This window comes from Cnephaeus nilssonii (assembly GCF_951640355.1).
Source record: "Cnephaeus nilssonii genome assembly, chromosome: 9".
Taxonomy (NCBI): domain Eukaryota; kingdom Metazoa; phylum Chordata; class Mammalia; order Chiroptera; family Vespertilionidae; genus Cnephaeus; species Cnephaeus nilssonii.
This window is the reverse complement of record NC_137080.1, coordinates 76,107,634-76,120,987: the sequence shown is the minus strand read 5'-3', so window position 1 is coordinate 76,120,987 and position 13,354 is coordinate 76,107,634. Positions and strand designations below refer to the sequence as shown.

The following is a 13,354-nucleotide window of genomic DNA, read 5'->3' as shown; positions in this document are numbered from 1 at the left end:
GGGTCCCAGAGCCACTGCAGGGTCAATGGGAACCCTGATCAGTTATTTCAGGCTTGGTCTCCCCTCTAATTGTCCCTGAGAGAGTGCACCCCAAAGTGTCCCTGAGAGAAGGTTGGGCGTCACTGGATCTGAAAAGCCAGCGGACTCAGTCTCCTGGCCCCAAGGAGGGGTGTCTGACACTGATCCTGTGTCCTGTCTCCTTGGTGAGCCCCAGCCCCAGGGGAGAAGAGGGAGGCCCAGAGGCCCCTGGTACCTGCGCGCTGCAGGGCCTCCTTCCCTTTCTCCAGGAATCTGCGCAGCCACTCCAGGCAGTCCCCCTCCATGAAATGTCTCCATCGCTCAGCCACACCGGCCGCCTCCCACTTGCGCCAGGTGATCTGAGCAGGGGTGTTGGATGCCGTCCAGGAGCGCAGGTCCTCGTTCAGGGCGATGTAGTCGGTGCCATCGTAGGCGAACTGGTGATAACCGCGGAGGAGGCGCCCGTCCGGCCCCATGTCACAGCCGAACATCCACTGGAAGGTGTGAGACCCTGACCCGCCCCGAGGTCAGTGTCACCCACTGAGCCCCGCCCCCGCCCCACCCGCGGGGATTAAACAGAAACTGAAAGTAAAACCGGGTCCAAGTCCCCGCGGGCTCCTCCCGGGTGTGTGTATGGGGGGGGGGGGGGAGGGGTTTGGGGTGAAACTCGCACTCGGACACTCGAGTGGACACGGCCAGTCCGTGGGGATGGGGGTCGGGACCGCCCGGGCCGTGGGCTCACCGTCCTCGCTCTGGTTGTAGTACTCCAGGGCGGTCTGCAGGTCCGCTCGGAAAGTCTGTGCATTGCCCTTGGCATTCCGGGTGCTCAGGTCCCAATAGCCCGGCTCCTCCCGCTCCATCCAGGGCGCCCGCGGCTCCGCCCTCTGACTCTCCGAGTCGCTGTCGAACCGCTCAAGCTGCGTGTCGTCCACGTAGCTGACATCCAGGTACCGGGCCTCCCCGCCGCCGGGCCGGGACACGCCGGTGTGGAAAAATCTCAGGGAGTGGGGGCCTGGGGGCCGGAGCGGAGGGGCTGACACCGCGACCCTCCTCCCGGCGCGGGTTCGGGGTCCGGGGTCGGAGGGACAGGAGAGGGGAAGGGGCCCGGGAGAGGAAACAGGGGCAGCGGGAGGGAGAAGAGAGGGGTCAGGACGGGGTGGGGTCTGGGGTGTGGGCGGGGGCGGTGGAGACGCCCTTTCCCAGGTCCTGCGCCCCCGCCGGGTCCCCTCGCTCCTCCTCCCCAGAGGCCATTCCCTCTGGACCCGGCACTCACCCGCCCAGGTCTCAGTCAGGGCCAGGGCCCCCCAGAGCAGCAGGAGGGGGGTTGGGGACCCCACGAGCAGCATCCTCCAGGTCTGGGGAGTCTGTGAGTCCTGGTGACTCCCCAGAGACTTATAACTGGGGACAGAGGTGACCCTGATTGGCTTCTCTAGCACCTGACACCCAATGGGAGTGGGAACTGGGGCCGCGTCACGAGTATCCAGAAAGGAGGGCCCCACACAGGCTGTGAGAGGGAGAAGTGAAACTGCAGGGAGGTGGGGACTCCCCAACACTGAGCTTCCTGCTTCAGCCTCCGCCCTGGGGCTGGGACCCTGAGACCAGGCCTGGGACCTGGGACCTTGCCCTGACCTCTCCCCCTGCACGGAGAGCTCCTGTCACACCGTCTCCCTCAGTCCTGCCCAGGGCTGTGTGAGAACCAGGGAGACACCCCAGGCTGGGACCAGCCCTTTCCTCCCCTTCTCCTCCTGGAACCCCTCTCCCTGGAATGGACTCTGCCTCCCACCCTCACCTCTGCCCTGGACACTTTCAGAGCAAAACTCACCCTGGGAACTTGATGCCAGAGAGTGAGCTCCCTGTGAAAGGAGGCGGAGGGACAGGGTTTCCTCTGTAATCCTGGAGGAGTTGGGCCTGAAAAGACCAGTGAAGGGCTGGGAGGGGGTGGGGGGTGTTGAACGTCAGGAAGCTAATCTGTAAAATGAGTGATTTCAGAGGCTTCATATGCAAAGTGCACAAACAGCCCTGCAGCCAGAGTTACAAAGCTCCTCAGTTCTCCTTCCCACACAGTGTGTGTGTGACTGGGGACTTGCATTGTGAAGTGACCTGCGTTCCCCAGCCCTGAGTTTGTCCCTGTGAGTCCCCCACACCCACCTACAATTTGACACCTGTTACTTCCTTAAAATTAATAACTGCTAGTCATCAAGTTGCATCATAAAAAGTGAAAAGGGAAGACACAGAGTAGGAGGACAGATGTGGCACACATATCCTCAACCACAGCTAATTCACAGAATATACGAAAATTGCTCAAATCCATGAGTGCAAGACAGACTACTTAATAGCTCTAATGCTTCCAATTTGCCAGAAGGCAGGGAGCACTGGGTACCCAGTTCATACCATAAAGTAATAGAGAGAGAGCCACCCCCAGGGCACAGAGCACTCCTAGACAGATAACTTTGAGAGATGTATGCTTAGTGCACAAGCATACATGCAAAAGAGGACTTATAGCAGCGTTGTTTATCATTTCCACACCCTGAAAAGAAACCAAATGACCACGACAAGGGGAAGGAATAATATAAAGTGTGAGTCACTTATTCAATGTTATGTTACACAACAACACAGACTAGCACTTCAGATCCATATAATGACTTGTCAAGCATACTGCTGAGCTAAAACACAGCCTCAAGCCCTAGCTGGTTTCACTCTGTGGATACAGCGTCGGCCCGCAGAAGGGTCCCGTGTGCGACTCCGATCAAGGGCACATGCCCGGGCTGTGGGATCGGTCCCCAGTAGGGAGCGTGCAGGAGGCAGCTGATCAATGATTCTCTCTCATCATTGAGGTTTCTATCTCTCTCCCTCTCCCTTCTTCTCTGAAATCAATAGAAATATATTTAAAAAATAAATAAAACACAGCCCCAAAAGCGTGTATGTAGTGTGCTTTTATTGGTATGAGACATTCAAAATTTACGTAAAAATCAAGATAATCCGAATTGCTTGGAGACGCACCCATCAAGGTAAAAAGTAGAGAAAAGCTTGCACATGACGACTAGGAAATCAGGTGGGCAGGAGGCCTTTACTCTTGGAGGGCTGTGGTGGTAGGACACTGTGACCCGCAGACAGGAGGCCAGCTCGTCCAGGCTGTCCCCTGCTCCTTGTCTAGCCCGTCTTCCCAGCTGCCGGTCTGACCTACCAATAGCAGCCGGCCCTTGGCTGAGGCCCAGAGGACTGGGAGCCGATGGTGGTGAAAGTTGCCACAGTCGCATCTCAGCAGCCAGCACAAGCAGTTCCTCACATGCCCCCACAGGCGTGGGCCCAGCAGGTGCTGTAGACCGTGGGTGACTGTCTCTCTGGTCCTCCAGCTCTACATCCACACCTTCCTCACCTCCCCAACTCCCCTCCCATTCTGTGAGCTCTCAGGTCAATAGTACCCCCCACATCCCTGTAAGACTTGTAATGGCTGTTCTGCTGTTTGAACTCCGATGGAGATTTGCCACTTTAGGTTTGACTTTGGATAAGAAAAACAAACAAACAAACAAACAAACAAACAACTTTATTAACTGCTTAGGGATGAAGAGATCTGCGACCATTTACTAGACTCTCCAATGCTTTAAGACAGACAGCTGTGTCTACTGTGAAGGAAATTATGAACTTGGCCATCAGACAAACTGGCTTCATCAATTAATAGCCATGTCATCCTTCTTTATTCTTATTTATTCTCTCCGAGCCTCATTGCCTCTCTATAAAGTGTGAAATTGATCATGCCTTCCTCATATGATTGTTTTAGGATTAAGTAACACAATTCATTTAGTATTTAGATGGTGCCTGGCACAACGTTTAAAACAAACACTACTATCAGATTTCTTTTGTCAGATCTTAAAGTTTCTGGGCATATTACAAAAATAATTTAAAAACCTATGCTAAACCTATGAATGCTAGATTAAAAAATTACTAGAAGATCTTTAAAAATGAAGAGTGAACACCGATACGGGAATTCCCAGCCAGGAGGTTCAGTTTGTTGCAGCATCGTCCCGTGCACCAAAAGGCTGCAGGTTTGTTCCCTGGTTAGGCACATACCTGGGTTGCAGGTTTCCTCCCTGGTTGGTGCTTATACCTGATCGAAGTTTGTCTCTCATGTGGATGTTTCTCTCTCTCTCCCTCTGTCTCAATAATCATATTATTGGGTGAGGATTCAAAAGAAAACAACTGAGAGGGGATTGAGGAAAACCCACGCAGACAGACAGAGTGAAAACGCAGAGCAAACTGAGCACCGAAGCCACTGGCTGCTCAAAGGCATCTGCTGGGACCTGGACATGTGATTGAATAGCACGCTGGGAGGCAGGGCTCCATGGAGGACGGGGTGCAAACAGGCAGATGAGTGTTTGGGTGCCCCCATTGAAGCCAGAGTCCCAAAGGGATGCCCCACCAAGAGGAAAAGTAGGGCACCTTGCTGGTCTCTACCTTTCCTCTAAATAAAATGAGAAACAACAAAATAACTCCTTAAGAGTGTGTAACAGAAGCCAGCTCCCACACCAGTTTGGAGATCAAACTCACCCTATCTGCATGGCCCCCAAATCCCAAGCCAAGAATGTGAAGTTGCACCAGGCTGGTATTGCCCATCCCCCATGTACCCACCAAGGCAAACATAAACCCTTTTTAGAGAAACCACCAACAACGCAGGCATCAGAACATTCCTACAAATGTTGTTCCAAGAACTCTGGATTCACAATCCAAATAATTATTTTTAAAAATAAAAAGGAAACCAGGTCCAACAAGTAAGAGCTAGCTGAGATAACCTGCTGAGGAGTCAGGCCTACAGAGGTTTCAGATATTGAAGTTAGTGTTTCTAGTACATACATGTTTTACATTTTTGAAGAAAGAAATTAGCAAATCAGAATTATGCCTAAAGAAGAGACCATCCATTGACAAGTTAGATTTAAACAGAAGCGTATTGTACACCAACTCACTGAATACACATGAAACAATGAAAACCATATTCAGTGAATGTCCTGAGTAGCAGGTTGGGTCAAGCAGAGCACTGGTGTACTTGAAGGGGCTGAAGAACTACACAGACTGCACTCCTGAGAGACAAATAAATAGGAAATATCACAGACAGGTTAACAAAACAAAACGGAAAGATCCAACATTGAAGTTCCAGAAGGAGGAAAAGGGAATGAGGTAGAAGGTATTCGCTAAGAATTTTATAAAAGTGACCTGATCTGATGTGATATTACAGGGATTCCTGAAGCCCCATGAGCCTCAAATCCTACCTAATAAAAGAGTAATATGCAAATTGACCGTACCTTCGCTACGCCCACCAGCCATGCCCACCAGCCAATCAGAGCGAGTATGCAAATAAACACAACCAAGATGGCTACAGCCACAGAGAGTAAGGTTTCCCAGGTAACGGAGGAAGCCAAGCTTTCCGCCTGCCCTTGCTGGCCTAAGCCTCGACTCAAGCTACAAAGTTTCAATTATAGAAGGTAAACAAATCCAAAGAGAAATGGTGGCAGCCACTGAACTGGAGAGAGCAGGCCAGTGTTGCCCCAGGCAACGGAGGAAGCCAAGCTTTCCACCTGCCCTGGCCGGCCCAGGCCTCCACTTACGGCTACAAAGTTTCAATTATAGAAGGTGAATTTACCCCAACAGAAATGGCTGCCTGCCAGAGCAGGAGGCTTGGCTCCGCTCCAGGCTACAAAGTTTCAATTGTAGAAGGTAAATAAATTCCAGATACCAGAGCCTCCGCTTGGGTCGCCGGGGAGCGTGGCTGGCCTGCAAACCACCACAGGCTCCTTTCTCAGGCCGCCCCACACCCCAAGGGAACCTCCATCCTGATCCAGGACACCCTTCAGGGCAAACCAGCTGGCCCCCACCCATGCACCAGGCCTCTATCCTATCTAATAAAAGAGTAATATGCAGATTGACCGTCACTCTAATACACAATATGGCTGCCCCCATGTGGTCAAAGATCCTGCCCCCATGTGGACACAAGATGGCCACCACAAGATGGCCAACAGGGGAGGACATTTGGGAGGCACCAGGCCTGCAAGACAGGGCAGTTGGAGGCAACCAACCCTGCAGGGGAGGGCAGTTAGGGGTGACCAGGTCGGCAGAGGAGGGAAGTTAGGGGCAAACAGGCTGGCAGGAGAGCAGTTAGGCATCAATCAGGCTGGCAGCGGAGTGGTTAGGGGGTGATCAGGCTGGCAGGCAGAAGCGGTTAGGGACAATCAGGAAGGCAGGCAGGCGAGCAGTTGGGAGCTAGCAGTCGGACATCCCTCGAGGGGTCCCAGATTGGAGAGGGTGCAGGCTGGGCTGAGGGACATGCCCCCCTCCGTGCACGAATTTCGTGCACCAGGCCTCTAGTAAAATAAATAAAAAGAAATCCTCACCAAGACACATCATAATAAAATTTCATATTATCAAACATAAAGAGATGCTCTTAAAAATAGCAAGAGAAAAGATAGATTACCTGCAAAGAACTACACAGACTGAGAACAATTGCTCCACATCATGATTCCTGGGAAGAAACAGTTCCCACAGACCAGCCAGCCGCCCTCATTCTTCTCTGGCGACCGACCAGACTGGCCTGCAGTGAACCCAGGTGAGCCTCTGCACACACCACAGGGATGACATGCAAAGGGTTTATCTCAGGTGAGCGAGATCATGTCCAGCTGGATGTCTTCCCCAGAAGTCTGACCTATATGATTCTACCATCCCAATCCCTTGCCCTCTGGTTTTCCCTTAGGCTTGGCCAATGAGGACCCCAAACGGACCTGGAGGGAGGGAAGAGACTAAGGGCAGCATTGATAGAGTGACAGGCTACATAATGACATATCTGTCAATCAGGGACCACATATACAGAGGAGGTCCCATAGCTTACAATGGAGCTGAAACATTCCTATTGCCTAGGGACATTGTAGCTGCCATCAGGTCATAGGACCACACGTTACTCATGTGTTTGGGGGGGATGCTGGTGGAAACAACCTACTGAGCTGCCAGAGGAATTAAAGTATGGTACATGCCATTACATACAGTACATAGTACTTGATAATGAATGACTACACTACTGGTTTATGTATTTACTGCACTACATATTTCATTGTTATTTTACTAAAATTACTTTTATTGTTGAAAGTATTACAGATGTTCCCCTTGTTTTCTTTTCCAATTGACCTCCTCTACCCGGAACCCCCCTCCCAGGCCTTCACCACTCTATTGTCTGAGTCCATGGGCTATGCATATATGCATATAAGTTCACTGGTTATTCACTCTCCATCCATCCCCCCACCCCACCTTCCCATTGTCACTGATATTTTAGAGTCTATCTACTTATGAAAAGACGTTTGCTGTAGAATGTTATGCTAGCAGCAGCCTCATATGTCTCATGGCTATTGTCTCCCTTGATGGCATCATTCTCTCTTGTGCTTGATTTAGTCCTGTGCTGTTTTGTGCAGTAACATGTGGTACAGTATGTAGCCTAGGAGCCGTAGGTCCACCATACAGCCTAGGTGTGCAGTTGCTTTACCATCTCGGTTTGTGTAAGTGCCCTCTGTGATGTGGAGGAAAGTGATAAGCGACACGTTTCTCAGGACGGTGTTCCCCTGGGCTCCCTGTGGGGTCACCTGGGGCTGGCTGCACCCTGAGGTGCCAGTTCCTCACAAGGGGGCCTTCTCTCCAGGACTCTCTCCTGCAGTGTCCCCATTACTGCTTCCTCCCTCTGTCCCCGATTCAGGGGCTGTAAATGCTCTGCTGCTAAAGCTCTGGGTTACTTCCAGCGTGCTCCCTGCTGGGTCCCTACACCTCCCCCACACGTTAGTAAAGAACCCCTCTGTGAATTACCCTAACTTGGGCATGCCACCTGCTTCCTGTGGGGACCCTGCCCCAAACTCTTTCCAGCTTGTCCAGGGCTCTGTGGGAACTCTCAGAGAGCAAGAGCACACATTCCCTTGCTTTAATTCTCTTACCAAGTGCTGTGCTCAGGGGAGAGATGTCCGGTAAAGGACGGGGTAGTCCCAGTGTGAAACAACCCTATGTCTATGGTTCCCTTAGGGCTTGCACTATGACATTTGGGCAAGTGTGAGGAACAACTGGGAGTGTTTCATGGGACCCAGGAAGGCCAGCGTGGCCCTGAGCAGCTAACTTATATCCCTAAAGTGGACATGTGCCATGTGCCTGTGAGGGAAACCACTTTTACAAAGGACCTCAAATTCCCTTCTCTCCTCATCTCTACCGGAGCCTGCTGTCATGTTCATGCAGGAAGTCTCATTATTCAAAGTTGTTCTAAGCAAATGTCACCTTTTCCCTTTAGTTTCTACTCTTCTCCTGGTGAAATTGCAAAAGCACCTGCTGTAAGGACAGGAAAAAGGCCTTTCTTTCTCTTTGCGGTGGCCTTCCATAACTCATGAGAAGCACCTGGTAATTATACCCCAACTTTTTAGCTCCTCTGATTCAAACAGCTCAGCAGGACCAAGATAAGCTACTCTCCAGGCTACATTCTTGCACCCCCCTCCATCTACCTACTGTTTTCACAACTCAGGGAAAATTAGCACCAAGGAGTCTCTAGTTAGAAAATTCCCTTCCCCTGTCCCCTTCAAACAAGCCTCACTTGAACTCTTCATAACCTTTGCTCTAAGCTGTAGAGGCTTGGGGAAGAATACTGATGAGACACCCCCTTAGGACATCTGCCAGACTGTCTCCTGGGAAGCAAACAAAATGTAACTTTTCAAGACAACCCCAGATAGCTGCTCATCCTCAACAGAATTCCCCCCCCTTCACTGAAGCTTAGCAGAAAGCCTCTGCTTTATAAGAGCAGGCGATCCTTTATTTCCTGCCTGTGTTGACTAGCAATACACAGGCCCTTTCCTCCCTTGGAAAATAAACTAAATTTCCTCCCGGCCTCTCTCTTCTCTCAGTTGTGAATTCTTCCACAGCCCACATCACTGGCCAAACCCTCACACCTTCCTCGCTGGATACTTTATTCTGTGCCTGTTCCATGAGGAGCTCCAGTCCCTGGCTGCTGCAGCTGCCCCAACACTCAGCTCCCAGCATCCAGGGCTTGAGCTGCGGCTCTGCCCCGCCCTCTAGTGGCAGAGACGTGCCATAGCAGCGGCTGCTCTGCCTTTCAGCTGCAGAGGCTCCCAGTGAGGAAAGGCTCAGCCCTCCCTATTTCTCAGTAGGCTCTGCTAGAGTTCTTGCTTGATGCAGCTTTCTTGCCAGAAGAGGACCACTTTAATGGACAGGAGCCATCTTGGGCCCTCGTTTGAGTCAATGTAGCACATCCTGCTGCACAGAACACGCCACTTTGGAGTAACAGTTATGGGACCGGCCCCTTGCCATGAGCTTCCCCTTCAGCACGCTGGAGGAGGGATTGCTGGGTATGGGAGAGGTGTGGCAGGGCCAGGTCCCCATCTTCACCACCGCCTCTGTCTCTATCCTCCTCTCACACTGTGTCCTGATGGGAAATGTATCAGTCAGAGAAGGAGAAAGAACGAGAGAGAGAGAGAGAGAGAGAGAGAGAGAGAGAGAGAGAGAGAGAATGGAATTCAACTTTCCTGGGCCTTTTTGCTCTATTCAGGCTCTCAGCGGGTTGGATGGTGCCCACCCACCGGGCAGGGCCATCTGCTTTGCTCAGTCCACCAAGCCAAATGCTTGTCTCTCCTGGAAACATCCTCACTGACACCCAGAAAGAGCGTTTCACCAGATTACTTGGGCGTCCCATGGCCCAGGCAAGTTGACATGCCAAGTTAACCAGCACAGGGGAACGTTATTTGAAAGACTAAGTAACAGGACAAAGGCAAGTAATGTGTTAGCCTAATAATGAGAGGAGGTAAGTGGTAGCAAAAGAAAGCCTTGCAGATGCTCTAAGATGAAGAATTCCAATTGCTGTCACCACATGTTCCCTAGAAGGAAGCACAGCGGCGCTGCCCACACAGTCCCGGATGAAGCCAGAGGGAGCTTGGGAGGCTGAGCCTGTCCCCCTGCTGTTCGGAGGCGAGGCTGGGACCCCCAGGGGAGGGCAGAGCAGTGCACAGAGCATCCTGAGGGGAGGACCTGACCGATGCCCAGCTGAGGGGGAGCTCTAGAAATGAAAAGGTGACTCATGAGAACAGTAAAAATACATATTGTGCAGCATCCCCAACCCTATTCATTTTTATTTTAATGTCATACTATTTGTGATAACAGATTTTACCTACAAAACACTCCAGGTATTGAAGGTGGAAGGAAAAGCTACATAGAAGTTTCAATTCATTCCTGGGGCTCAAGAGAAGAAAGTGGTGATGCCCATATTCTAAAGGGAATTTTTTGTTTCCCCTTTGAAATATGACCAGGTCCCATAGCTGTTACTCCAAAGGCTTCCGCCGTGACTTCACGTTAGAATAAAGAGCATTTTCAAACAGGAAACCAGAATGAAGGAGGGGTGGTGGGGCTGGGCATTTGGGTTTTTCAGAAGCTCCCCCAGTGAGAGTGTAGCCAGGATGGAGAACCCCTGTGTCAGCACGTAGCACTCCAGCACACCGTGGGATGAAGTCACGGGTGGAGAGATAGCTAATTGTACAGGTCTGCCCAGTATTAGTCCTTACAACTTTGAACTTCACCTCTGGAGAAAGTGCTTGAAAACTGATGTGGTCTGCTCCGCCCTCTAGTGGTGGTCAGGTTGCAGAACACCTTCAAAGAGGGAATTACTAGGTAAAAGCTCTCCAGAATGGTGCTGGAGGCCAGCCTGTAAAATAAGCTGAGCTCTACACACCCAGTTGTCTTCTCAGCTTCCTTTTGCTGCTTTCTAGGACAGGTTTGTGAACCTTTGGTCAAGGGTCTGTAGTCACATTCAGCAGGAGGGCTTTCCAGGAAGGGAGTCAGTGTGTTTAAGAACAGATTGCTTGCCACACTAAATGTTAGGGTGCCAGCAGCACCCTGTAGGCCACTCTAGATGTTATCTTCCTCTTGTATCCCAGATGTTTCCCCATATGTATGGGACACCTGTGCAGAGCAAGCTTGGCAAAGCTCTGGGTATTGAAATCCCTCAGTGTAAATCCTATATAATAAAAGCCTAACATGCAAATTGACCAAAGAGAGGAATATAAGGTGGAACGACTGGTCACTATGATGCACACTGACCACCAGGGGGCAGACGCTCAATGCAGGAGCTGCCCCCTGTTAGTCAGTGTGCTCCCACAGGCAGAGCGCAGCTCAGCCAGAAGCCAGGCTCACAGCTGGCAAGTGCAGAGGCGGAGGTGAGAGAATCTCTTTCCTCAGGTGCTGGCAGGTGGTAAGGAGTGAGGGGTCCTGGACTGTGAGAACTCCAGACTGCGAGAGTGATCCTGGACTGCAAGAGGGCGCAGACCAGGCTGAGGCACCCCCTCCTCCCCCAGTGTACTAATTTTGTGCACCAGGCCGCTAGTATTCAAATAAAATTCCATAATAACAATGCAACGTAGTCCAATTCAACTGACCCTGTATGCACCGGAGGTGTTTCATCAAGCCTCATCAAGCTAAAGAAAGTTACTTTTGTTTCTGAGTTTTGTTGTTGTTGTTATAGTGGTGGTGGTGTGGTAAGTTTTTGATTTTTAAAATGTATTTTTATTGATTTCAGAGAGGAAGGGAGGGAGGGAGATAGAAACATCAATGATGAGAGAGAATCATTGACTGGCTGCCTCCCGCACCCCCCTATTGGGTATTGAGCCCACAACCCAGGCATGTGCCCTTGATAGGAAATGAACCTGGGACCTTTCAGTGCACAGACCAACACTCTATCCACTGAGCCAAACCAGCTAGAGTGGATTTTTTATTTCTTATTTTTAAATAAGAAAGCAGTTGCTGGCTTTTGAGGAGGAGGTCTAGAATATCACTGAAGCCAGCAGCTTGATGGAAATGACCACATAGAGTCTGGCAATAGGGGAAAGGGCATTCTCATTCTGATTGGACCTTTTTTTTTTTTTTTTTTTTTTTTAGTTGGAGTTATATAGAAGATGAAGGACAGAAGGGGAATGGATAGAGCATGTGCAAAGAGAGTATGCTCACTGCCCGCGAACCGTGCTGGCTCCTACAGACTGCATTTTATCAGCAAGTTGCAAACTCTTTCTCCAAGTTGCAGGCACATTTTTGAGTCCCGGCAATGTGGTTGAGGAGGCAATTTGTCATCACGGTCTCTTTTACAAAATGATGATGTTTAAGAACATCTGGTAATTAGGTAGAAGGAAAACAGTGTTATTCTATGAGCTGAGGATAGGCTGCACGTCTGACTTCTAATGAACCTGGTGGCTGATTCTCTCACGCCAAGTGTCTGTTGTCCACACAGACAGTAAAGCGATTCCACAGCAACATGTTGCAGCGGCCTCTCTAGTACATGAGGCCAGGTGGGTGGCCATCCAGGCCCTAATGCAGTCTGATGAGACGTGTGTCCATCACCTGGCTTCTCACCTGAAACCCACTTGGGAGAAAATAGAGATTTTCCCACCCAGTGTGCGCAGCAAGGCCTGGAAGTGGGTGCGCAGGCGCGGGTGAAAGTACAGGACCAGGCACTTGGAACGTGGACACAGCCAGGCCCAGAGAGAGCTCTGCGTTCACCACCAGAGCCCGAGGGCCCGGCCAGGACAGGCTGCCCGGGCGCTGCCACACTCCGCTGGCTCTCTGCAGGGCTAAGGCTCTGGGTGAAATGCTGATGGTGACAAACATCGCCTCGGGGCCTCAGGGTTCCCCCTGCCCAGCCCCAGGGAGATGAAATGTTCTGACAGGTGTGAGGTCCCTTTTCAGTAGAACTCCACTGTCCTGGGAAAAGTGTCAAAGGAGATATATTAATGGGAAAAGGGGGACTTTCTCTTGCTCATCAAAGTTAAGGCTGAAGGAGAAAATTAGCCTTCGTCGCTCCAGTGTGGCAGAAATGCTATGTATTCCTGCCGCCCAAATGACTCAGTCCACTCTTTTTTTTTAGTTACATTTTTGAGGTAACATCCTCAGTCTATTCTTCATAACACATTAAAGTCTCTCTCTCTCTCTCTCTCTCTCTCTCTCCTCTTTTAGTCTTCCCAGCAGAGTATGTTTCCTTTATGATTTTATTTGTTTTTAAAGCACTAATACCTTTATTATGACATAGAACATTAATTTAATACATTCACTCAATTTAATACATTCACTCAATTTTATAGTAAAAAAACATTTCATGTACAATTGTAAGGAAACCACTGCACAGATGACTCCACTGTAAAAATAGGTTGTCTTTTAAAAGTTCATTGAGTTCATAAATTGGAAAATATGCTAGCCCCTTTCAGCCAGCAGTAGCTGCACTGTACATTTGTAAATGTGTTTCTTATGTGGGAGGCCGGTTAAGGATAGAAAGGATCGGTTGTCT

General features: G+C 50.4%; 1 protein-coding gene across 6 annotated transcripts in view; it reads right to left on the bottom strand.

Annotated features, from left to right (window-relative positions):
* The window catches only part of LOC307105088 (patr class I histocompatibility antigen, A-126 alpha chain-like), a 52,812-nt gene that overhangs the window by 22,411 nt on the left and 17,047 nt on the right, over positions 1 to 13,354 (bottom strand). Inside the window, exons 1-3 of one of the 6 annotated variants that reach the window (XM_079780543.1) lie at positions 1,292 to 1,404; positions 761 to 1,030; positions 254 to 529 (exon numbers count right to left, since the gene is read on the bottom strand). The exons of the other annotated variants lie outside the window; for them this stretch is intronic. Coding sequence (XP_079636669.1) covers positions 254 to 529; positions 761 to 1,030; positions 1,292 to 1,364 — 619 coding nt within the window. The 5' untranslated portion in view covers positions 1,365 to 1,404. Of the gene's footprint in view, positions 1 to 253; positions 530 to 760; positions 1,031 to 1,291; positions 1,405 to 13,354 lie in introns of those variants that run through there. 6 annotated transcript variants of the gene reach the window in all.